Source organism: Notechis scutatus, chromosome 1 (assembly GCF_049901735.1).
Source record: "Notechis scutatus isolate UNSWTSFEM ecotype Mainland chromosome 1, rNotScu1.2, whole genome shotgun sequence".
Taxonomy (NCBI): Eukaryota; Metazoa; Chordata; class Lepidosauria; order Squamata; family Elapidae; genus Notechis; species Notechis scutatus.
Window position 1 is genome coordinate 75,903,223 of NC_142009.1, and position 23,924 is coordinate 75,927,146.

At 41.0% G+C, this 23,924-nt stretch overlaps 1 protein-coding gene across 3 annotated transcripts in view; it reads left to right on the forward strand.

Annotated features, from left to right (window-relative positions):
• TRIM67 (tripartite motif containing 67) overlaps positions 1-23,924 on the forward strand; it is a 42,216-nt gene that overhangs the window by 8,587 nt on the left and 9,705 nt on the right. Inside the window, exons 2-9 of one of the 3 annotated variants that reach the window (XM_087968117.1) lie at positions 8,049-8,144; positions 9,746-9,868; positions 10,371-10,481; positions 10,907-11,060; positions 13,362-13,519; positions 14,012-14,150; positions 16,801-17,104; positions 23,107-23,269. In XM_087968117.1, the coding sequence (XP_087824243.1) occupies positions 8,049-8,144; positions 9,746-9,868; positions 10,371-10,481; positions 10,907-11,060; positions 13,362-13,519; positions 14,012-14,150; positions 16,801-17,104; positions 23,107-23,269 (1,248 nt within the window). Of the gene's footprint in view, positions 1-8,048; positions 8,145-9,745; positions 9,869-10,370; positions 10,482-10,906; positions 11,067-13,361; positions 13,520-14,011; positions 14,151-16,800; positions 17,105-23,106; positions 23,270-23,924 lie in introns of all 3 variants that reach the window. The other 2 variants (XM_087968107.1, XM_087968112.1) reach the window with 2 other exon arrangements.

Consider the following 23,924-nt stretch of genomic DNA (forward strand, 5'->3'; position numbering starts at 1 on the left):
CTTCATTTTAATAACATAATTAAATGTAAGGACTGGATTCATGTGGCATATTCAAAGCTTGCAGTTTTATTAAGGTGTTTTTTGAGTGTGTGGATTTTGAAGAAGTGGACAGAGTCCTCTGTAATTGTCAGGTCTGTTACCTCTTGACTAGATCTTTGCCCTACCTATGTTGTCCTTAATATTTTGGGAGGTTACAAAGAGATAGGTAATAATCAATACCTCCTTGTGGGAGGTAGAAGTGTGAGGATTTTGAAAGAGGTGTTGGTCTCTTTCTGATAATCCCTTCAAGGCTGGCAAACTCAACTCAGAAACTTAGATTTTTGGAATGAACGTAATTGCTAGTAAGGTACAGTAATCGATTTTTGAAAACCTGCCAGAGCAATTCTCCAGATCAACTTCACATAATTGTCGAGTTACTCTAACTCTTCTGTCTCTCCCTTGGATGATTTTTTTCTGTGATGGTCCTGCTCTTTCCTCTGTATTCCTAGAGTCTGTTAGACATTCCATCACAACCCAACAAGGTAGATCAGACTAAGAAATTGATGCTACATAGTCAGAATTATTTTCACTGTAACATCTGTAGTAATGGAACCTATTGGTACAACTGAATGTTCTTTCTCCTCCTTCACCATATCTTTTCATGTCTTAGGGAGGGGCTTGTCACATTATTTTCTTGGCCCAGGCTCAAGCCCCTCTTATCTGACTACTGACTTAGTATCAGCTTTTCCCCCTGTCTTTCAAGACCATTCCTGCTGCCCTCTATTTTTCAGTATTGTTTGTCACAATATCCTTCTTGGAAAGCTTGCAAGGGTTGAGAATTGGAGGGATGGTTTCGTCATTGGAGTCTGACCCTTCCTGAACAGAGGTTTCCAGTTGGTGATTCTGGGGAAGGAGGAGAAAACTATTGGGTGCTCCAGCGTGGGGTACCTCAGGGTTTGTTTCTATCCTGCATTTAATTTAATCTTTACATTAAGTCATTGGGTAAAGTCATGTATTGGTTTGAGGTGAGATATCCTCAATGTGCACCACCAATCATATAGCAAATGCAAGTGGAAGCCCTAATCCAGCGCATCAGGATCTGGATGGGAAGAAAAGGGGTCAGAGTCAACTTTATGCAGATAGAATGATTGGTAATTCAGAAACCAAAATACTACTTTGAAATTTAGATAGGATTGTGCTTTTTTTGAAAAGAGCAGGCTAACAACTTTCAGGTCCTCCTGGACTCACAATTCTTCCTTATGGAGCAAGCTGAGGCTGTGCACAACAATAGCACTAAGACTACTTCTACTTCTTCACAGTGCTTTACAGCCCTCTCTAAGCCATTTACAGAATCAGCCTATTGCCCTCAACAATCTTGGTCCTCATTTTACTGACCTCGGAAGGATGGAAGGCTGAGTCAACCTTGAGCCAGTGGGATTTGAACTGCCAAATTGCAGGCAGCCAGCAGGCAGCAGAAATAGCCTGCAGTATTGCATTCTAACCACCGCGCCACTGCAGCTCATAAAGTTTTTGCTCAACTCTTCTGGAGTGGGATGCACTGAAAATAGTAGCTCAGAACCTTAACACCCCATTGATTACCTTATAACTCATGTTGCACTGGGTTGCCCTTAAACATCACCTGAAAACTTGAGAAAACCTGGTTATTCTAGAAGGCCCTTGGAGTTCACACTAATTAAAAATGGGATACTATAAATAAATGACAATAGTTGATGATGATTTTAAAATTACTATTGTACTATTTTAATCTGTTGATTTTTATTATGCTATTCTGAATTACAAACTGTTTACAATTGTCAGCAATTGAAGTTTAATAGTTACATCAATCAGTAAGCAATAATAGAATAGTTCACCTGAATTTAACAGTGCTTTGCCCAAGCAAATAAATATGCTGCAGCTTAATACGGTTGGATTTCCACCACTAACTATCAAATCTAATTTTATTTTAATTTACCACACTGTATGAACCCATCCAAAATCAGCATAAATGTAGATTTGCCTTCTTTTTGCCACTGAGAAAAATAGACATAAATTAACTAATTTTATGATAACAGTGATTATCTTGTGTTTCTGCAAGTATTAATTATCCTTCTACAATATACTTGGAATAGTTCACTATGTTGTCAAGGAACCAAAGGCTATGTTTCAAATAATTTGGATATTACATGTCACATGTGTAAAACTTGCACAATTTAAATGTGTGGTGCTGTTCTCCATCATTGATACCCTCTCCAAGTTGACTGCAGTGCCTGGGCCATAACTGAAAAGTGCCATACGTTGATTTGGGTGTTACATTTCATCAGCATCACTTATGAATGCATGGGCCTTTGGTAGGAGGTAATAGCAAATATTTATCTACTGTAGGTATATGCTAGCAGCAATTCTTTTGCAAATGGATTCTCTTTCTTCCCATAAATATGTTAAGTACTTCTTGAACTTTAATTACATTATGAATAATTTAAAACCACTGAATGTTTTGATGTAATATAGCTATGTAGAAATAATCCAGAAGTCTGTCATCTAGGTAAAGAAAATTATTTGATTGTTCCAGTTTATTAAATTATTGAATCATAGACCTTTTCCATGGCGACCTGCTCTAAATTGTTCTGCACACTTTGGTATGAAAATATAGACTGGAAACTTATGACTTGGGATTAAGAGACCATTGGCTGGTATGCCAGATCAAGGCCTTTTAAACAATGGCAAGTATGGCTCCCATTTTCAAGTTCATGTGCCTCTTTTCCATGAGATCTCTGACTGGTCATAAAAAAACTACAGAAGATAAATGTTCAAGAGCCAGATGTTTTCAACCTTTTCTGAAAAGGCAAGCAAAGTCCGTAGAAATTCTCAGTCACCTAGGTCACGGTTATCCCAAAGGTGCTTTTTCAGGAGGCAACTGGACTTTCTTGTTTCTTCTGCTTTGATAGGATAGTGGGGAATGGAAGGATTTATATTCCTTACAGCTTCTCTTTCTGTAACAGCTAACACTCCCACATTGTTAAGCAACAGAATAACAGGTACATAACAGTACAAAGGCAATCCGTTAATACAATCAACTTCAATCATGCTGTTTACTGTGACTTGCACATTTAACAATAGATTGTGCTTAACAAAAAGCTTGGTGGGCTCTTTGTTCTGAAAAAAAAAAGATATCTACCTCTTTGAGTAGTATATGCTTCCTAGATGGATACATAGGTTCTAGAATGGCAAATAATAAAGGTAGGATAATGTAGCAAGCCAAATTGATTAATATCCTAACAGCTTTTTATTATTTTAATTAATAACCAGAGTCCATAGATAGGGATGGCCATTTGTTTATGCTTCTCTCTGAAGAGACTTCTGGGTGGCTTCTGAGAGCTGGTTGTTGGTCTTATCTTGTAAAGTAGTTATTATAGAAACGACAATGCCATTATTTGGCTCTTCTGAAATAGCCTTGCAAAGCCGGCCTCAACAGTCCCACAGCACTGTAAACAGCAACAGATCAGAAAGAAATCATTAATACTCTGTTGCAGCTGTTACCCCCCCAGGATAACAAATGAACCCTTATCTGAGAAGGAATAGATGCAGAATTGATGCTTATTCAAAGAATCACTAGGACCTGTTTTTGCATGGGCTGCTTTATTGACAGATTTAGGCACCAAGCGCTTAAGAAAATTCTCTGAAAAATAACCCAGCCCTGCTACAGTCATTGCTTGAATGCAGGTTGTGGACAAACACAGTGGTATTTACAACATCACCACTTAGTTTTTCAAAGGAAATCTTTCAGTGTATTGTGAAAAGAGTTGGTGGGCTGCAGAGAATATTGGTGATACTTTTCAAAAGTATAGCTAAATATTTATCTTGACTGTTTGCCAAGATACTTGGATTATTCTATGGTAAGAGACAGCTTGCATATTTAAAAGAGCATAGTGTGTGTGTGTGTGTGTGTTCATGTTTGTTTGGCCTTGACAACCCTTATATTTAACCATGAGATAATCATGCCCACAACCTCACTAGTGTTCTGTCTTGTTCCCCCAGTGTTGCCATAATCTCCTCCTGAGGGAGACAACTTAAAAGCATCATTAACTGCATTGGCATGAAAGTAAAGCTTTCCTCCTTACAGTATTCCAACATCAAAGGCAATTTATAAAATATATTATGCTTTGCAGTTAATTTCCTTGAAGGACCATGTTCTATATTAACATTCTCCAAATCCTGAGTTCTGATTGGTCCACGCGGACCGCAACCGGATTGGTTAACTAAACGACTGTGATTGGCGCACTAAGAATCTACCGTGATTGGCCGAGCCGATCGCGGGAAATTCGAAGCGCTGCCATTGGCCGCCGAGCTGCCGGCCGGCTGAATAAAGCCAAGCGGCTCGCAGGTCCTGGACAGAACTGTATATTCTTCAATAAAGAGCTGAATGTGCACTTTGAGTCTCGCGTCTCTATACAACCCTATCTACCCGGGACCGATCTACCCGGGACCGATCTACCCGGGACCGATCTCCCAGACTTAACAGACCAATTCTGGGTGTCTTCAGAAGTATGTTTTGAGAGAATTGGGAGGGAAGAGAAGGGTGCTTTTTTTTGTTCGTTTCTTAGCCAGATGTGACATTTCTCTCCCAGCCCCATCTATCTGTAGAGGCCCAGATAAAGATGTTACGAGAAGAAAATCTTCTAAATTCCCCTGAGATAAAGGAGAACCAGACAATCATGCTAAATGCCAGAATAGGTGCCAGTTACTCCAATGTACTGAGTCGTAGCCTCCAGGAAATGAAGCAAGGTAAACAAAGCGAGATAAACAATGTTTTGATACAAGGGATGGTGCTTTGTCACAAGAAATTTAGCATACATTATATCTCAAAGTCTCTGCACCAATATTCATTTCTAAATGATTCAAACTGAAAAAAAAAACACAAATCATTCAAAGTGGCTTCGTCGAAACCATGGCAACCTTTGTTGTTTGCAGATAAAAACCCACTCTTTAGTTTGGCAAATTGTATCTGGGTAATAATAACTCATTTCATTCAGCAAGCTAGTCGCCAATGGCTGTTTGGGAAGCTTCCTTTAAAACTCTCTATGGGTCTTAGGAAAAAGAACCTATGAGTTTACAACAAAATAACAAGACCTTCCCTGATCGGCTACTAGTCTCAGGGTTTGAAGTGAGGAAGCTTATTAACATTCTAATATTAGGCGAGGCTTCTGGCTGTGGTATTGAAATATAATGGTGATTAGTGGGTTCCTGACTTGGCCTTACTTTTTCATATATAGACCAATCTGAAAATATGTACCCTAGTATTGGGGAGTGAAATTAATTGTGCCAATTTTCAGAAAAGGGGAAAGGGGTGAGCCTGTCAGCTATTGACCTATTAGTCTCCTTACCATTTTCAGTAGCATTTAGCATTTAGAATGGAAATTACAAGAATGGCTAATGAACGAAAACTGTTCTGGGCCAGGAACAGGTGGGCTTCATATGTGTCCATTCCATATTAAATTACATTCTATTCAGAGGTGGTATTCAGCAGGTTCTGACCTGTTCTGGAGAACCGGCAGCAGAAATTTTGAGTAATTTGGAGAACCGGCAAATATCACCTCTGACTGGAGATTTTACAGTATCCTTTCCCTGCCACGCCCACCAAGCCACGCCCACAGAACCGGTAGTAGAAAAATTTGAATCCCACCATTGATTTTACTTTTATGTCATTTGAAAAATACATTGAAGATGTATTTTCCATTATGTGGTCTTTATGTCAACCCTGAAGTTGGCCGAACTGTGGCCATTTTCTTTTGTAGTTTTTCTCTACAGCGGGTGTCAGCAACCTGTGGCTCTGGAGCCGCATGCGGATCTTTGGGCCCTCTGCTGTGGCTCCCTGTTGGGAGCTGGCCCCACTAGCTGGCCCCTCCCCCCCGGTCACTCCTCACCTGGCCTGAGAAGGTAAAACACACACACACACAAAACAGAAATGAGAGGGAGGGAGGGAGAGAGACCCATTTCCCACAGAAAAGAAAACACCGGGAGCCACAAAACCTGGGTAGGCGTGGCAGGGGTGTGTGCCATGTGACTGCGTGGGAGTGACATTGAGTTGGCCATGCCCACCCAGGTTTTGTGGCTCCCGGTGTTTTCTTTTCTGTGGGAAATGGGTCCAAATGGCTCTTTGAGTGTTTAAGGTTGCAGACCCCTGCTCTGGAGAATTTCTTCTCCTCATAGCTTTAGGGCTGACACAGCCTGGAGCGATGGGGCCAGGGAGGGGGGTGTACAGATAGCCGGGGTGTTGTAGCCAAGATTAAATTATTTTCCCTGGGAATCAAGGATGTTGGTGCAGGTGTTTGAAAGGTGGAGAGTGAGGTCACCTAGCAACTGGACTACATGCTGATTGGACCATGTGATGGGTGACTGGGGGGGAAGTTTTACTTTTAATTGGGTGTAAAACCGGCAGGAATCTAGAGCCGGTTTTTCTCCAAGAAAATGCCAATTTGATATGTTCCAATAAAGTGTTCTTTGAGGAATATGCCTGCCTCAGGGTTCTTATTGAATGGGAATTACTTGGAACCTTGACACTTTGAATCAGCATTTGGTTTAATTTTGAGGCCCCTAGTATGGGAAAAACAAGGATTCTGGTATTGATCAGCAGTTGCTATTATTGTTTATTCCAAAATCGTATGACAATTCTAGAATTAGATTAAGATGTCACTCCAAAATTCACTTCCTAATGTAGTTGTTGTATACAATATATCCCATTTAAATTTTCATCCCCCTATGAATGTCTCTTTTCTGGTATATGTTGATGATGATGCCGCTATTATTTTAAGGACTCCAACTGGCTCAAAACGTTTGGTGTCGTAGTATAGGTATATTCGGTTTGGAATATTTTTTAATGAGACTAATGTGATGCTATATTGCTAAAAATGTAGGAAAGCTACAATAGGTAATAGAAGGGCAGGACACTGAACAAGTGAGAAGCTTCAAATACAGTATCTTGACATAATGCTCCAAGATTCAGGATCATGGAATTCAGGGATTGACTCAATGGTTACACTGGGAGGAATGTTTTCTGGCTGTTGCTTGTAAATTTTTCATGTGTGCGCGCACACACAGCTTGGCCAATAAAGAATTCTATTCTATTCTATTCTATTCTATTCTATTCTATTCTATTCTATTCTATTCTATTCTATTCTATTCTATTCCCATTATGTACTGGGCCGATATGTACCATATAGAGCAGGGGTGTAAAAGTCAAGGCCCAGGGACCGTATCTGGGCCACGGGTTGTTTAGATCTGGCCTGCAGGTCTGCCCTGGAAACAGTGAGGGACTGGCCCGCAGAGCCTCTGCCACTGAAAATGGAGCTCAGGAGGGCCATGCGCAGTCCTCCCAGACTCTGTTTTCGGCCACAACGGCTTCTTGCAGCCCTCTGCCAGTGAAAATGGAGCTCAGGGGAGCACCCCCCCCCTTCAAGCTCTGTTTTCATTGGCAGAGGGCTGCAGGAGGCTGTCGCAGCCGAAAATGGAGCTCGGGAGCCCGTTTTTGCTGATAGAGCACACAGGCCACTACAGGTCCATCCCCCATGACAAGAGTGATGTCAAGCTGGTCACATCCACTCTGGCCACCTGAGGTCAAATGCAACCCTGATGCGGCCTTCAGTGAAATCGAGTTTGACACCCCTGATATAGAGCCAGCAGATAGGAGTGGCTTATAGGGTTTGCAAAGCTGTCTATCAGTCAATACATAAAGGAGATGCTGCTTTTTATTAATTTATTTGATTTTCTACTTTTTCTCCATAAGCTCGAGGGGGCATACACAGTTTTGCTTTCTCCCATTTATCCCACAAAAAGCCGATGAGATGTATTGGATGGAGAGAACAAGCAGCTGAAATTATCCACTGAGCTTCCATGGTTGAAGGCGGACTTGAATCCGGGTCTCCATAATCCTAGTTGAATACCCAGTCTTCACCCCCCCTCACCCGTCGTTTAAGTAAAATCTTAATCTTTTTATGTATAATTGCCTAGGATTGTAATAGACAGGGAGGAAAGTATGAATAGTGGTGGATAATTTCATCTTTTATTCCTTCCAGGCACAACTGTCCCAGGCTTTGAATGGCATTTCAGACAAAGCAAAGGAGGCAAAAGAATTTTTGGTGCAGCTGAAAAATATTTTACAGCAGATACAGGTAACGTAGGTAGAATTTGAGCTTTTTTTGTACAATATTTTGGATGGCCATAACAAAACTGCACAATAGCAAGTCTACTGGGCAATTTTTTGTGTGATTGCTGTGATGCTGTTTAGGAGGCTAAACCAAGTCAATAAAAGCCATAGCTCAGTACAAACCAACCCAACGCTTGGAATCACAAGTCATAATGGGAAATTTACCTTCGACTCTATTCCTTAACCCATTGGTTTCTCACCATAATCTTCAAATTAATTGCCTGGGAAGGAGAATCTTCATTATTTCTCTTTTATTTGGCAATGTTGCTTCCTCCCTCCTTTCAGGGAACAGGTTCAATTATGCAAGACATTGGCATCAAGGGTACCTATGTCAGCTTGTATATTAGAGAGAAATGAATATGTACGAACGATAGTATGACGGGAGAATATATGGACGTCTTTGTGCCTAATCGAACATGATTGTAAAACCTGCAGCTTTATGTTGTTTTCCATTCAAAGCCTCCACTGCCTTACTAGTCTGGAATCCATGTACCAAAAATCCACAATATCCTGTATTGGTTCCATTGAAATGAACAGGATTTCTGCATTATCATGGATGTGATTCCAATAGCTGAGTTTCTCAATGTCAACATATCAGGAGAAGGATTTGCAGAGGAAAATGAGGGAGATGAGCAGTTCAGAAATGTGAGGATGGATGGATGAGTGGCAGAGGTGGTATTCAGCAGGTTCTGACCAGTTCTAGAGAACCGGTAGCGGAAATTTTGAGTAGTTTGGAGAACCGGAAAATGCCACCTCTGACTGGAGATTTTACAGTATCCTTCCCCTGCCACACACACCAAGCCATGCCCACAGAACTGGTAGTAAAAAAAATTGAATCCCACCACTGATGGGTGGGTGGATGGAAGAAAGGAAGGAAGGAAGGAATCCTGATTAATAACATCCAAGAGTTTATACAAACATTGCCTCTAATATAAGAGCTTGGAGGATGTTAAAAATGTCATAGTGCCAAGTTAGGAAAGGATATTTTATTTCCTGTCAGAATCACCCTCTTAGTAGTATACATTTTATAGTGATAGGAAACTGTTTTCAGGGCACTAACTAGTTATTAAAAATAACCTGTATGATTCCAAAGTGTTTTTTCTAAAAAGCAGAAAAATAACTGTTGATTGCACACGAGTTCTGGTGTTCTCAGAATATGACTGTGAAGGTAAATATCCTATAGTACTTCTTTTTTTTCCCGTTTTTCCCGAACGCCACCACTCTGCTAAACAAATAATTCCCTCAACACTGTCCAACTGTTTACAAAGTCTGCATTACTATTACTATTAATCTTCTCATTGTTCCTATTACCCATCTCCTCAAAATATATGACTTTACGACTGTAACTTTGTTGCTTGTATGCTTACAATGTATATTGATTGTCTCCTAGTATGATTTGATTGATTATTGTACCCTATGACAGTCTTTAAGTGTTGTACCTTATGATTCTTGATGAATGTATCTTTTCTTTTTATCTACACCGAGAGCATATGCATCAAAGACAAGTTCCTTGTGTATCCAATCACACTTGGCCAATAAAGAATTCTATTCTATTCTATTTTTTAGGAAAATGGCTTGGACTATGAAGCTTGTCTGGTTGCTCAGTGTGATGCTTTAGTTGATGCTTTGACTCGCCAGAAGGCCAAACTGCTCACAAAAGTTACCAAAGAGCGTGAGCACAAGCTAAAGGTGAATGAAAACTTTATTCATACCTGCCAGACAGAGGAACCTGATTATTTTTAAAATCCGTGCTCTTGAATGCGTAGTTCTAAAGCTTTATCTTAATTATTCAGCATCATTACTGAATTTTATGAGAAAAAAAGGATACAAGAGCATGCAAAAAGTCCTTTGTAGTCCTAGGTCCCAATTTGCCGTATCTAATCTATACACATGAAGCCATAAGTCACACACCTCTGGAATTCAAATAACTCAGCCATAAATATAAATAGACTTTGAAGCTTTTTAAAAATTTCCATCTGCAAATTGAACTTGCCATATGTGCCATTTCACCTTCCTAATATCAGAACCTATGTAGAGCCTATAGTTGGGGTTGTTGAAAAAGAAGATATCAATATATTTGTCCAAGCAAATATCATTCCACCAAATTCTTCTCCCTTCTGCTAGTGTTTCCGAAAATATTTCCTCAGTTCAGTGAATGCTGGAGAGATCAACAGGCATTTTTCCTCCCTAGGTTGTATGGGACCAGATAAACCACTGCACTCTGAAACTGCGACAGTCAACAGGACTTATGGAATATTGTCTAGAAGTCATCAAAGAAAATGATCCTTCTGGTTTCTTACAGGTAAATTGTCATTTGTCTTAGGGATAAATGAGCAAACTCTTAGGAAGGATTCTAGTTTGGAACTCATAAATGCTGTCATACCCGCCCCTCATATATTTTTATATGGCTTATTCCATCCAATTCAGTGATGAAGATGGTAACATGGAGAAAGGTGGATTTTTGTAAGCCTCATTTGAAATTGAATAGTTTTAGTGATATATTAGTGTTCGCTATGCATTCCACCTTCAGAAGCTAGCTGAAAATACTTGCTACTTGATTTAAAAGTCTTTAGTCCTAAATCTCCAAAAATGGACTCACCTGCATCGGGGTGTGTGTGTGTGTGTGTGTCATTCCTTGAGTGATTGGGATCACAAATCCTTGCCTTCCAATAGACGAAATGGTTCTTCAATAGCTTTGTCTAGTCTGCAAAAAGTGTTCTTTTTCAGATTTCAGATGCATTAATCAAACGTGTTCAAGTATCTCAGGAGCAGTGGGTCAAAGGAGCCCTGGAACCCAAAGTATCTGCTGAATTCGATCTGACATTGGATAGTGAACCGTTGCTGCAGTCAATCCATCAGCTGGACTTCATTCAGATGAAATGTAGGGGTGAGCTTTTGTAGGCTGATTTTCCTTCCCTTTTGTATGGGATTGCAAAGAATGGCTGTGAAAGGGAGAGTCATTTAGACCAGGGGTCCTCCAACTTTAAGACATGTGGACTTCAACTCCCAGCTGGCTGAGGAATTCTGGGAGTTGAAGTCCACAAGTCTTAAAGTTGCCAAGTTTGGAGACTTCTGATTTAGACCAAGAGCTAGGGCTCAATTCTCCAGATGAAAGTCACTTTTTAAGGGTTGAATAATTTCCATTTCTCTTTCCATGATTCTAAAAAGCAGAAGACAATCTCATCAATGCTGGATATCTTAATTAATGTTTGATACCTTTCTATTTCCAGATAGAAAGCTTCAATTAGGAATGAATATACTTTTTAAAAGTAAAAAAAAAATGCTAACTTATAATTTTCTCAAACTCTAAAGCTTTACTACAAAGGAAAACTTATCAAATACAGCAGTAAATACAAACTTAATTACATACGAAGACCATCATGCTTACTCATGTTATTAGGCAGCGTGATAGGTGTAGACAAACCAATGATTCTAGGTGTTTGGGGTAACAAATCCCCAAATCTTTTGCCAAGGACCAAGCAGTTTTGAACTGATGGATGTAGACTCTCCAAACTGCTACTTGTGATATAAGAGCCCATTTTCTGAACTGTGATGTTTTTCTATCTTTTGTATTTTAGTTGTACAGGAGTTTTCTGAATAGACAGTTGATAAGTTGGATCAAAGTTAAAATAATGTTAACCACTAGAAGTGGACTGGCAGTTTTGCTGCCCATTTTTACTTTTGTGGGTCTGGTTGCAGCTGGGAAGCCAGCAGGAAACCAGCACATTTCCTGAATTCCCAGACCTGGCTCTTAAAATGTCAGTAACCTGAAAAAATTTGCTTGATGTTTTCAAAATATGCTTTCTGCTCTGCACGACTATGGACAACTGTGCAATTAAAATATACATCCATTAATTGAATATCCATGCATAGCTTTGCAGAAGGTTCCAAGAATATTAACAAAGGAACAGGTATATAATAAAGAGACAGACTAAAATTGCTTCGGCACTGAGAAATGTAGGTGAATAGGAAAAGTAGGAAATAAAGCATGCTAATAATATATAGTGGTTTCAGCTTAAAATAAAATTAAAAGGACAAAATTGAAGAAAAGCCATTTGCATGTGTGCTCAAGAACAGGCCTTATGATCTAAGAACCATCATTCACTCCTATTCTAACATTACTATGTGACATAGATCATATGGAACAGCAATTCATTTTACAACAGTTAGAAGCCTTGGAAATTAATGTGCTTGCGGTGTAAAAACGATTTACTAAAAATGATGTTAAATGTTCTTACTGTTCTTTTTTTCCTTTCACTTTTTAAAAACTTAATAGCTACTGCAGGGAACGTGATACAGGAAAAGGGAAATTCATTACAATGTAGTGCACAGGGAGAAGAATTTTAATATGAGTTCATAGAGAGATTACCTGACACCGCAGGCCCATGGGATGAAATAAGATATTTCAAGTCTTTAGCAGTTCATTGCACCTTTGCCATTTTCAAGAAGCTTTAAAAATGCAACCAAGCAATGGAACTTTTGCAGAAAGAAGCTTTCCCTCACAGCAGTTCCTCCATGGATGTTGCAAATGACCAAACAAAGGCTCTCACCCATAGCAAACATTGAGGAGAGTATAGGAAGCCTCTTCTGAGTACTGCAACTGCTGTACAAAGTTTTGAAATGGCACAGAGTGCCGGCCATATTGCTTCTGCATCCCGACTAAGCAAATTGCATTGGGCTGCATTGCAGAGCAGCTTCTCAAGAAATACAGCTCCCGTTCACAGGCCCATTAAAAACACTGACAGGTAGGCTACTTAAAGAACAAGACTGAACGTAAACAATTGCATAGCTAGCTCAGTGTTTCTCAACCTTGACCATTTTTAGATGTGTGGATGTCATCTCCCAGAATTCCTCAGTGAACTGAAATCCACACCCCTTAAAGTTGTCAAGAAAAAAACTGAGCTAGCTGAGTCATCCTATGCCCAGATGACGTTTGCAAGATAGCATGATGGTGACTTTTTTCAATGTTTGATTGCTCGGCTCTTTCCATATTAGTTTAAGGGGAATATGAGGTAGTCATGACTGGATTGCAGGTGTCAGAATTGCCATTTCAGAACTCAGGCTGCAAGTTGTGGGGGGTCTAAGAGGGTCAATTATGATTTTCTTGTGAGGTGAACGTTGTGTGGCTCACTATATGCCCAGCCCGAAAGGTAAGGGCAGAGTTGCACTAATCTGTGCTCAGTTCCTCTTTCAGTACCCCCAGTGCCACTCCTGCAGCTGGAGAAGTGTTGCACTCGGAACAACAGTGTGACACTTGCCTGGCGTATGCCACCCTTTAGTCACAATCCAGTGGAGGGATACATCTTGGAGCTCGATGATGGAGATGGTGGCCAGTTTCGAGTGAGTTTTTGTTCCTCATATGTTTATGTTTGGCTTTCTTAGGTAAATGCTGATGTGTTTGTCCTATGATGGACAGGTTTAGTATTAGAAATGGGAACCCAATGCTTCTTCCTTTTGTAGAAGAATTCTGAACAAGATGAGAAGGGAGAAATGGAGGATCCTACACTAAAGGAGCCCTTTGTAGGTCTTGTCCAATGCAACTGCTATGGTTTTTGTGCATGCTGTTGAAGCCTTTTCATTTCCCCCCCAAATGCCTATACTTTGACAGCCCTTACTGGATCCAGCCAGACACCAATAAATCTCTCTTCTTAGAAAATAATTGCTTTTTTTTAAAAAAAGAAATCATACTCTTCATGGTTTTTCTAATTATGCATAACTTCTTCGTATCATTTCTTCTTAACTGGTGTTCATGTTACTGTATCTCACAGTGATAATTGTCTAAAAGCAATTGAAGGTCTTTTAATGGACCTTTGTATCTTTTTTGTTGTTTAGGAAGTATATGTGGGCAAGGAAACCTTGTGTACAATTGATGGTCTTCATTTCAACAGTACCTACAATGCAAGAGTGAAAGCCTTTAATTCATCTGGGGTAGGCCCTTATAGCAAGACGGTTGTTTTACAAACTTCTGATGGTGAGTCTTTGAAAAAATAAATACTTTCCCTTCCTAAAATTTCTTTTATGTTTGGAATCAGCTAAACTTTAAGAAAACTATATTTACAACAAAAGTACCTTTGAGTTTCTAGATCAGGCTTCTGAAATTAAGAGAGAATAATAAATATCTGAATCATTTAACAGCAACTCTCTTCATCATGTTTTTTTCTTGAACACTCTATACAATGAGACTATACTGGATTTTCCAGATTGTGTTGGTTTCCAACATTTTTCAGGATCAAAAGCAATTCCTTTTCCGATAACTTTGGGGAGAATCCCCCTTTCAGATACAATCCAGTTCCATCTGAACAAGCTTGGTTCATTTTGGGATAATGTATATATCATAATGCACAAGTGATTTTGGCACTTTCTGTGGCAGAATCTGTCAAGTCTTGAAAACATGTCAGAATATGCTAGGTTTTCTGATGGATTCTGAATAGGTTGATGGATGATGATGATATATAGACAAACAGAAGACAATAGATAGATAGATGATAGATAGATAGATAGATAGATAGATAGATAGATAGATAGATAGATAGATAGGCAGGCAGGCATTCTATAAGAACTGCAGATGTTTTAAAAGTTAATTAATATGACTGATAATAATGATCTTCATTGAGCTTCAGTGTATCTGCAGTTCCTACCTCCATTTTATTCCAGTGAGGAATTGTAGAATTTAATTACCTTTCAACTCACTGCAAGGAAATTATTTTCCATAATGTCTTATAAAATATGCATGTGAATTTAAGCTTAAGTTTCATATAATTAAACTTAAAATTAATATTGATTAATGATACCTAACCTTTATGAATCATAAAACATTTCTCTCTCTTCTTTTCTTTCTTACTTTAACATTGCTAGATTAGATTAGGAGGGGGAAAAAACATTTGTTCTCCAAGATCCTTTCTCTAAGGAAGAAACTACTTCCTTACAGAAGTAATTCTACTTTTTTGAGGAAGAAACTACAGAGAATAGTAGATTTTTGTAACAAACCTACCCACAAATAAAGAAGTATATTTAAAACCAATGTGCCAATTTGATAAAAAAATGATTTACGTCTAGATTCTTAGTAGGAGTAAATTGGTCTGGCAAAAGTTTTGTATGCTTTAGTTAGCGATTCTATATTTCTGGAGGAGAAGTTTCATAAGATTAGATTTACAACTCTTAATGCCTTTTTGGCAATGCTGTTACAGTGAGCTCTGGCGCTTAGGTCATTTGATATGAGAACTCCAAGGTCCTTGACAGAGTGAGGATCATCAACGAGGTCATATCCACCTAGTTTGTATTTGGTGTACTGATTTTTTTTACCAATGTGTAGGACAGAGCATTTGTTGGTCGAGATTTGTCGTTGCCAGATGTTTGACTATTCAGACACATAATCAAGGTCGCTTTGAAGGTTAGTAGCATTGTCAGTGGTGTTGAATAGTTTTACATCATCCACAAAGAGGACGCAGTTGATCACAAAAGTCATTTATATAGAGTATAAAGAGTGTGGGTCCTAGAACACTGCCTTGGGGGATACCGCTGTTAACTGGAGCAGGGTTTGATATCGTGCTCCCTATTTTTACTATTTGTTGTCTGTTTGACAGGAATGCAGTAATCCACTTATGGAGGAATCCGGAAATGCCGTAAGAATTTAGTTTTAACAGTAGTTTGTCATGTACCACTGAATCGAAGGCTTTGCAGAAGTCTATGTAAATTGCGTCTATAGCTTTACCCTATAGTCAAGTAGAGTAGTCCATATGTTTTTGCAGTGTAGGAGTTGTAGATTGCAGGACAATTTTTTCCTGAAACCAAATTGTTTTTTGGAGAGTAGGTTGTTTGACTCTAAGTGGAGAGTGATGAATTGGTTAATGATTGATTCCATGACTTTGCACGTGACACAACACAGTGAGATTGGTCTGCAGTTTTCAACCAGGCTGGGGCCACCTTTTTTGCATATCTTGGTTTGATGAGAATCACACTAAAATATTAACTGCTGCATCCATAATACATTTTTTCATTAGATATGTAGATATTGCTAAAAAGAGTCAGGCTTCCCTCATAAAATATAGTGGATCTTTTCCAAACATGAAATTCTATAGTCTCTTAGACGTTGACTGTTATAAACTCCGGCCAGGAGACAGAATGGCTAGGAGGATCATGGGATTTGAAGTTCCACAAATTTGGAGGAAACCCCATTGGGAAAATTTGGTTTACTGATACAAATTGAAGTCTTGTAAGAAAATCTACAGAAGAATAATGACAAATAGCACTTTTATTTCTTCAAATTTTAAAGAGAGAGCATGTAGAACTTTGACATCAAGTTTTTAATAAGATCGTGCAGCTGATGATAATCTGTAAATGATATTACTCATTCAAAATTCCTAAATTTTTGAACCACTTGACCATGCATGTTATCCTTTTTTTTCATATTATGGTATTGGCTATCTGGTAATAATCTCAACACTTAAAAAAGTTGATTAAGGCTATAGGGGTTCCTAGATTTCAAAGAACTGTATCGTGAATCATGAATGAATTTCATTTATTAATACAGAGCTACTGCTCATCACGATTCAGTTAGTTATTGCACTGTTCTAATCTGTATACTCCCCCTCTTCTTGTTTTTGTTTTTGTTTTTTTAATAGTGGCTTGGTTTACATTTGATCCCTGTTCAGCCCATAGAGACATAGTCCTTTCAAATGACAACCAGACTGCTACCTGCAGTAGCTATGATGATCGTGTAGTTCTGGGCACTGCAGCTTTCTCAAAGGGAGTCCACTATTGGGAGCTGCATGTGGACCGTTACGATAACCATCCGGATCCGGCCTTTGGGGTTGCTAGAATCAACGTGGTCAAGGACATGATGCTGGGGAAGGATGACAAAGCCTGGGCGATGTATGTTGATAACAATCGCAGTTGGTTCATGCATTGCAACTCCCACACTAATCGGTAAGCATTCAAGACGCTGCTTTCTGCCTTAAAGCAGGTTTCCTTCTTGTTCTTCAAAAGCTGTGCAGGGAATGTCCCGCCACCCCATCATTTCAGAAAATTTATCATGTATCCCAATTCTTGCCAACGTAGCTCATAAATCTGTGCTACCAAACACAACTGTTATGACTTTTGTCAGCATTATACTTATGGATCAAATATGATGTGGCATTTAACAGATTCTTGGTCTTCCCCAGAGTTGGTATTCATCAGGTTCTGACCAGTTCTGGAGTAGTGGAAATTTTGAGTAGTTCAGAGAACCGGTCAATACCACCCTTGACTGGCCCCGCCTCCATCTATTCTCTGCCACCCGAGTCCCAGCTGATTGGCTGGGTCTTCTTTTTGTTGCCCTGCACAGGAGAACGGAGCTGGAAAGCTGGTTATTGGGGTGGGGAGGGAATGGGGATTTTGCAGTATCCTTCCCCTGCCATGCCCACCAGGCCACGCCCACAAGCCACGCCACACCCACCAAGCCACACCCACAGAACCGGTAATAAAGTTTTTTGAATCCCACCACTGGTTTTCTCCTCTCACTTATAATGCAAAAGATTGAAGAGGCAAAATAGCAAAAAGGCATTTAAATGGAGTTTGCTAAATGAATCAAAACGTTAGCTTTATGAAATCTCTCTTTCCATACTATTCTTTTTTTTAAAAAAATATAATATCCGAAATGAAGTTGGCTGGCCTGCTTCTGAGTCTGTCTGCTATTTTTAATTTCTTCATGTCGAATTATTCATTCATTTCCTTGTTGGCTTCTGCTTTGTTTCCAAGAATTTAAAACAGAATATATACTGCAACCTCCTCCAACTCTTCCCCTCCCGAACAGGTTAGTTAGGTGATCTTAGGACAACAAATGACAATTGACTTTAGTCACTTGTATGGCTTCTATGTATAGACCTGAATCCAGATGTGGCCATGAATCTGTACTATACTACTGTATGTAATTTTCTCAAATTTATTCAGAATTGTTTTAAAATATAATTCAGTGAAGCAACAGTGAACTGTTCATCATTATATTAGGGAGGGCTTAATGATCATTTAACTAAACGGAAGAAATGAGGAATTAAGAAATAAGCATGACTGTTGAATAAAAATACCCAATGAAAGTGTTTCCTTACCTAATTGGAAAACTTACAGCAACAATGTAAGTTGTAAGATAGTTTCTCCCATGAGCTGCTCAGAGCATCCAGTAGTGGGAGGTGCTTCAGTCTCTGCTTATCTAGGCTGGGTTTAATTTGTGGAATGCTCCTCCTCCTCCGTGGGACTCCTCCCCAGCGTTCCCCAGTTTTGGCTCAGCCTTGTGAGAGATAGGCAGTGCTTCTCGTTACTCCTTGGCCGAAATAGGAGAATTCTCTTTAAGGTTTGACAGATAGTCAATTGTTCTTTTCTTACCGACGCTGCCCTTGCCATCTGGCCGTTGGGGATCGCATTACCAGGAAGCGCTCCTAAGTGCAGGCAGGCTTCGCGCGCATTTCGCTCCCCCTAACCGCTAGCCCTACCCTTGCCATTACGATCGTCGAGCCGCTTTATTATTTAAACGGTGAGGCTTTTTTTCTCTCGTTCCTTTCTGAGTCGTATCGCTGTTTCTCCTTTCCCCCAAGAACGCCGTTTAGGGGTGGAGGTGTAATCGCCTCGTTATTTCGCCCCTTCCCGCCGGTTTAGCCCTAAGGGAAGACTGTTGGGACTTATCTCTTTTTCTTGGCGGGAGATTGCTGCTGGCGCGCGCGCCACAAATAACGTCTGGTCGCCATTTTGGGTTTTGTTTTTTACTGTCAAGGGACCGCGTGGCCGCGTTGAGTGCTAATTCAGTAGACTCTGTGAGATAATCCTTATTCCAGATTGCAGGGGTTTTTTCCCACAAAATACCCCGAGGAATCATTACAACCTCGTTTTCAACATATTCGAGGTTTTTGTTAATTCGTGTTGTTGGCTCAACCCTCACAGTTCTCCCTATCCAGCGGCACAACAGCGAGCACCTAGGCCAGCGTCCGCCTGTGCAGGGAAGCTGTTGAAGGCCTGTGAGTGATTATTTGGCCTGCTAGGCGTTCTCAATTTGGCTGATTGGGACATCCAAATTTGATATATATTTGCACATACGCTCTGATAATATTAATCACACCAATATAATAATACTGGCAACTTCATCACAATAATAAATGAATTGTTGAGATACGACTCAATTTTGAAGCAGATATCCATATTATTATTATTTTTAAAAGAAAATACGGGGGATTTAATTTCAGGGCACCCTGTCCATTCTTGGCCAGGTCTTATGTATATCTATTATTCCTTGGGCCTGGCTCCACACTAGATCCCTCCAGTGGTTCCTCCTCCCGTACCAGCGATCCGGCCGAAGCAACTCCAAATACAAGGTCAAAGTTCCATCACAGGTCCTCATATCTCTTCTCTGGTGGACCAGACCAGCCATAAACAAAGGTTGCCTATTCAAAGAGCCCCACAGACTTACCATCACCACCGATGCCAGCCTGATTGGATGGGGAGCTCACTTTCAATCGCTCACAGCCCAAGGCTGCTGGTCCTCCATAGAACGATCGCGCAGCATAAACTGGCTGGAGCTTCGAGCAGTACACCTGGCTCTCTGCAGCTTCCTTCCACAGGTACACAACCAACACATATTAATATTGACCGACAACGTAACCGCGAAAGCTCACAATAACAAACAGGGGGGCACTCAGTCGAAACACCTCATGTGAGAAGCGGAGTGTTTGTGTCGTTGGGCAGAGAGCAACCTGATTTCCATCAGAGCAGAACACATTTCAGGACTGTTGAATACACAGGCAGATTAGCTAAGCAGGGCCACAATCGATCCATCGGAGCGGCGCCTCCATCCGACCCTCTTTCAAGAGATGGTCAGGACATTTGGGCAGCCAGTAGTAGACATGTTCGCTTCCCCCCTCAACCCTCAGCTCCCGAGATTTCTTTCCAGGTACCCCTCACAAGGAGCAGAGAATTTCAATGTGCTCTGTTGCCGTTGGCCCCTGGGGCTTCTGTACGCATTTCCGCCCCTTCCACTGATCCCCAAGGTCATCCAGAACTGCTTCTAGTAGCTCCCTACTGGCCCAGACGGTCATGGTTTGCAGACCTCCGCAGTCTATCTGTATCACCACCATGGAGAATTCCGCCAGACAGGATCTTGTTAACCCAAGGACCCCTTCAACATCTGGACCCTCAATGATTGCACCTGACCGTCTGGAGGTTGAGTGGAGTCGTCTGAAGAGCGAAAAGTTTTCCAACAGAGTTATTGCCACTATCCAAGCTGCCGGACGCCCCTCAACAACTCACATCTACAATGCCACATGGTCCAGTTTCTACAAATGGTGTACCAAGTCTCAAATTGATCCCATTTCTCCATCTGTGGCGCAGATCCTAGAGTTCTTACAAGAGGGGCTTGACAAGGGATTATCACCTAATATGTTGAAAAGACAAGTGGTGGCCTTGGCATCAGTCATCACTTATGAAGGTCTCCTTTCCCATCATCCATGCATACAGTGTTTCCTTCAAGGAGCCACAAGCTTACGCCCGCCAATGGTTCACCGTTATCCCACTTGGGACCTTAACAAGGTCCTTCTTGCACTCACTAACTGCCCTTTCGAGCCCTTGCAATCGTCAAGTCTCCAATTTTTGATGTACAAAGTAGTTTTTCTTGTAGCGATCACTTCCACTCGTCGTATTTCAGAAGTGGCAGCCTTGTCGATCAGGCGTCTTCCATTCCGACAGGGTCGTCCTTCGTCCCAATCCTACGTTCATACCCAAAGTTAATTCAGCCTTTCACAGGGCACAAGAACTGATACTTCCTAATTTTTGTCCCAGGCCATCCCAAGGGCTGGAACGACAGTAGCATCGGCTGGATGTGAGGTGAGTGTTATGAATATATATTCACCACATAGCCTCTTTTGGAAAAACGGAGGCTTTATTTGTGTCTTTTCAGCCCAACAACCAGGGATGCAAGGTCTCATCCTCCACAATAGGCCATTGCTACGGGCCGCAATAGCGAAAACGTATCAGACTCAAGCACTTCAGGTGCCCGGGGGCATAACAGCTCATTCAACAAGGAGCGCCGCAACGTCGGCAGCATGGGCCACGCAGGCACCAATCACTGACATCTGTCGTGCCGCAACCTGGGCCTCTCCATCGCCTTTCATTAGGCATTATAAAATAGATGTGTTTGCATCAGCCGAGGCCTCCTTTGGCAGAAGGGTTCTGCAATGGGTCCACAGGGACCAGGAGGGGATCCCAAGACAGACGGAGTCCCTCCCATAGGACAGGCCAAGCTTTGGTATGTTCCACTACTGGATGCTCTGAGCAGCTCGTGGGAGAAAGGACGTTGGTGCTTACCTGACATGCCCGTTCTCCTTGAGCTGCGAAGAGCATCCAGCCCCACCCTCTTCTGTCTGGTGGGATCCTGTTTCGGCCAATGAATTTTTACAGTGTTAAGGGCGAGGGTGTTTGTTTCTCTCATCTTCGCCAAAACTGGGGAACGCTGGGGAGGAGTCCCGTGGAGGAGGAGGAGCGTTCCGCAAATTAAGCCCAGCCTAGATAAGCAGAGACTGAAGCACCTCCCACTACTGGATGCTCTTCGCAGCTCAAGGAGAACGGGCGTGTCAGGTAAGCACCAACGCCCTATTTCTCCTCAGTATTGTAGATCCTTGCTTTCAACCTACTATGATTCATTTGTAAACCATTTTAGAGATTATTAGTAGTCCTCGATATATGACCACAACTGAGCCCAAAATTTATGTTGCTAAGTGAGATGTTTGTTAAGTGAATTTTACCTCATTTTATGACCTTTCTTGCCACATTTGTTAAGTGAATCACTTCAATTGTTAACTTAATAACACTGTTGTTAAATGAATCTGGCTTCCCCAATGACTTGCTTTGTCAAAAGATCACAGATGTTGATCACATGACCCGGGACACTGCAAGCATATTATTTTTAAAAAGCCTTATAAATTTGCATTTCATTTGGCTGCAACTGCCCTATCTGGATAGGAAACTCCTGGCCAACCTTTTCAGGCAATGTGTAAAAGATTGCTGCTAGCTAATTTTCTATTTTTTTTTTCCATCACTGGTCAGTTGGATGTTTTGACTAAACTTACATAACTGAATTGTTCCCTAAACTGTGATTATTTATGTTAAAAGTAATCTTTCAACATAATTTTCTTCCAATGAAAAAGAGAGGGTCAGTAAGTAGCAAGGGATGATCTTTTCCCCTTCTCCTGACGTTCTTGTGTATAATTCTGTAGTCAACACTGTGTCTTTTATAAGTCATTGTTTCCATTCCCTTATCCTGATTAATTTTTTTCCTAGAGCGGGGAATTCATTGAGGGATGCCTCAGGGCTGTGTTTGACTTTGGGGAGGGGGGCATGGCTAGGGTGGGCGTGGTTAGCTCAATGTCATTCGTGTTGGGGTGCCTGTGGTGGCCTGAGCACTCTGCCAGCGAAAATGGGCTCCCAAGCTCCATTTTTGGCTGCGACAGCCTCCTGCAACCCTCTGCCAGTGACAATGAGCTCCATTTTTGCTGGCAGAGGCACTGCGGGCCGGTCCTTTGCTATTTCCAGGGCAGTTCTGTGGGCCAGATCTAAGCCCCCTGCAGGCCGGATCTGGGCCCCAGGCCTTGAGTTTGACACCCCATGTTAGAGCCAGGCAAATAAATCGATAGTATTTATTAGCAATTTTTTAAAGCGGCTTTTCTGGGGATCTTATGTCTACACTGTGTAGCTATCACATGTCCTGAGAAAAGGCATAACTGTTTTCAACAGATTCTACACAGAGAGACAAATTCTGTATGCACTCTAAATTAAACCTAAACCGAAGCCCAGCAGAGACCCAGTGATGAGTTACTTAGCTTCTTGCACTTTTCTAAGAGATTCGTGCATTAAGAAAATTAAAATATGGCAGAGTCTGATGTTGCTAATGTCATTTTTGTCTCCTTGTTGTTTAGGACAGAAGGAGGTGTTTCAAAAGGTGCAACGGTTGGGGTTCTTCTGGACCTCAACAAGCACTCCTTAACGTTTTACATAAATGGGCAGCAGCAGGGCCCTCCAGCATTTGAGAACGTGGAGGGTGTTTTCATGCCTGCATTAAGCCTCAACCGAAATGTCCAGGTAAAATTTTTCTTCTCTTGTGTTAGGTCAGTTCAAAGTAATAGTTGAATAAATTGCGCTAGGCTGCTTTCTGAACCTGACTGCAGACATTACTCAACTAGGGAACATCATCAATGCTAGTGAGCGTGGGGATTGCTCCCTATTTGTATATGGTGGCTTGGCCTTCCAATGTTGATGGGAGTATGGTTTGCTCTGTGGGTAATTCCTTAAGGTATTATTTTCTGCTTGATTGTTTTTGTGGTGTTAATCTCTGCTTATCTGAATGTTGGTTGCTGGAGATGATGCATTCTGGATTGTTTGTTTCTTCTTAGCTTTATTTTTTTAATTGCCTCTTTTCAATGATGTGTAAATATCTTAATAACCATCTTAATGGTTATGACTGGTCCTCAGTATTGTGGTTGTCCATGGTTACATGATCACAATCTGGGCACTTGGCAACAGATTCACACTTACGACTGATTGCAGTGCCCTGCAATCATGTGACCACCATTTGTAACCTTCCCCATTGGTTTTCCGAAGAAAGTCATTGGGGAAGCCAATGTTGCTGGGGTAGGTTTCCCCACCTGCACATTCTCTTCTAGCCTTATGCTACCCCTTGCACTCACACACACACATTATGCTCCTTGTATTATGATTTAGTGGATGGTGGGAAAGT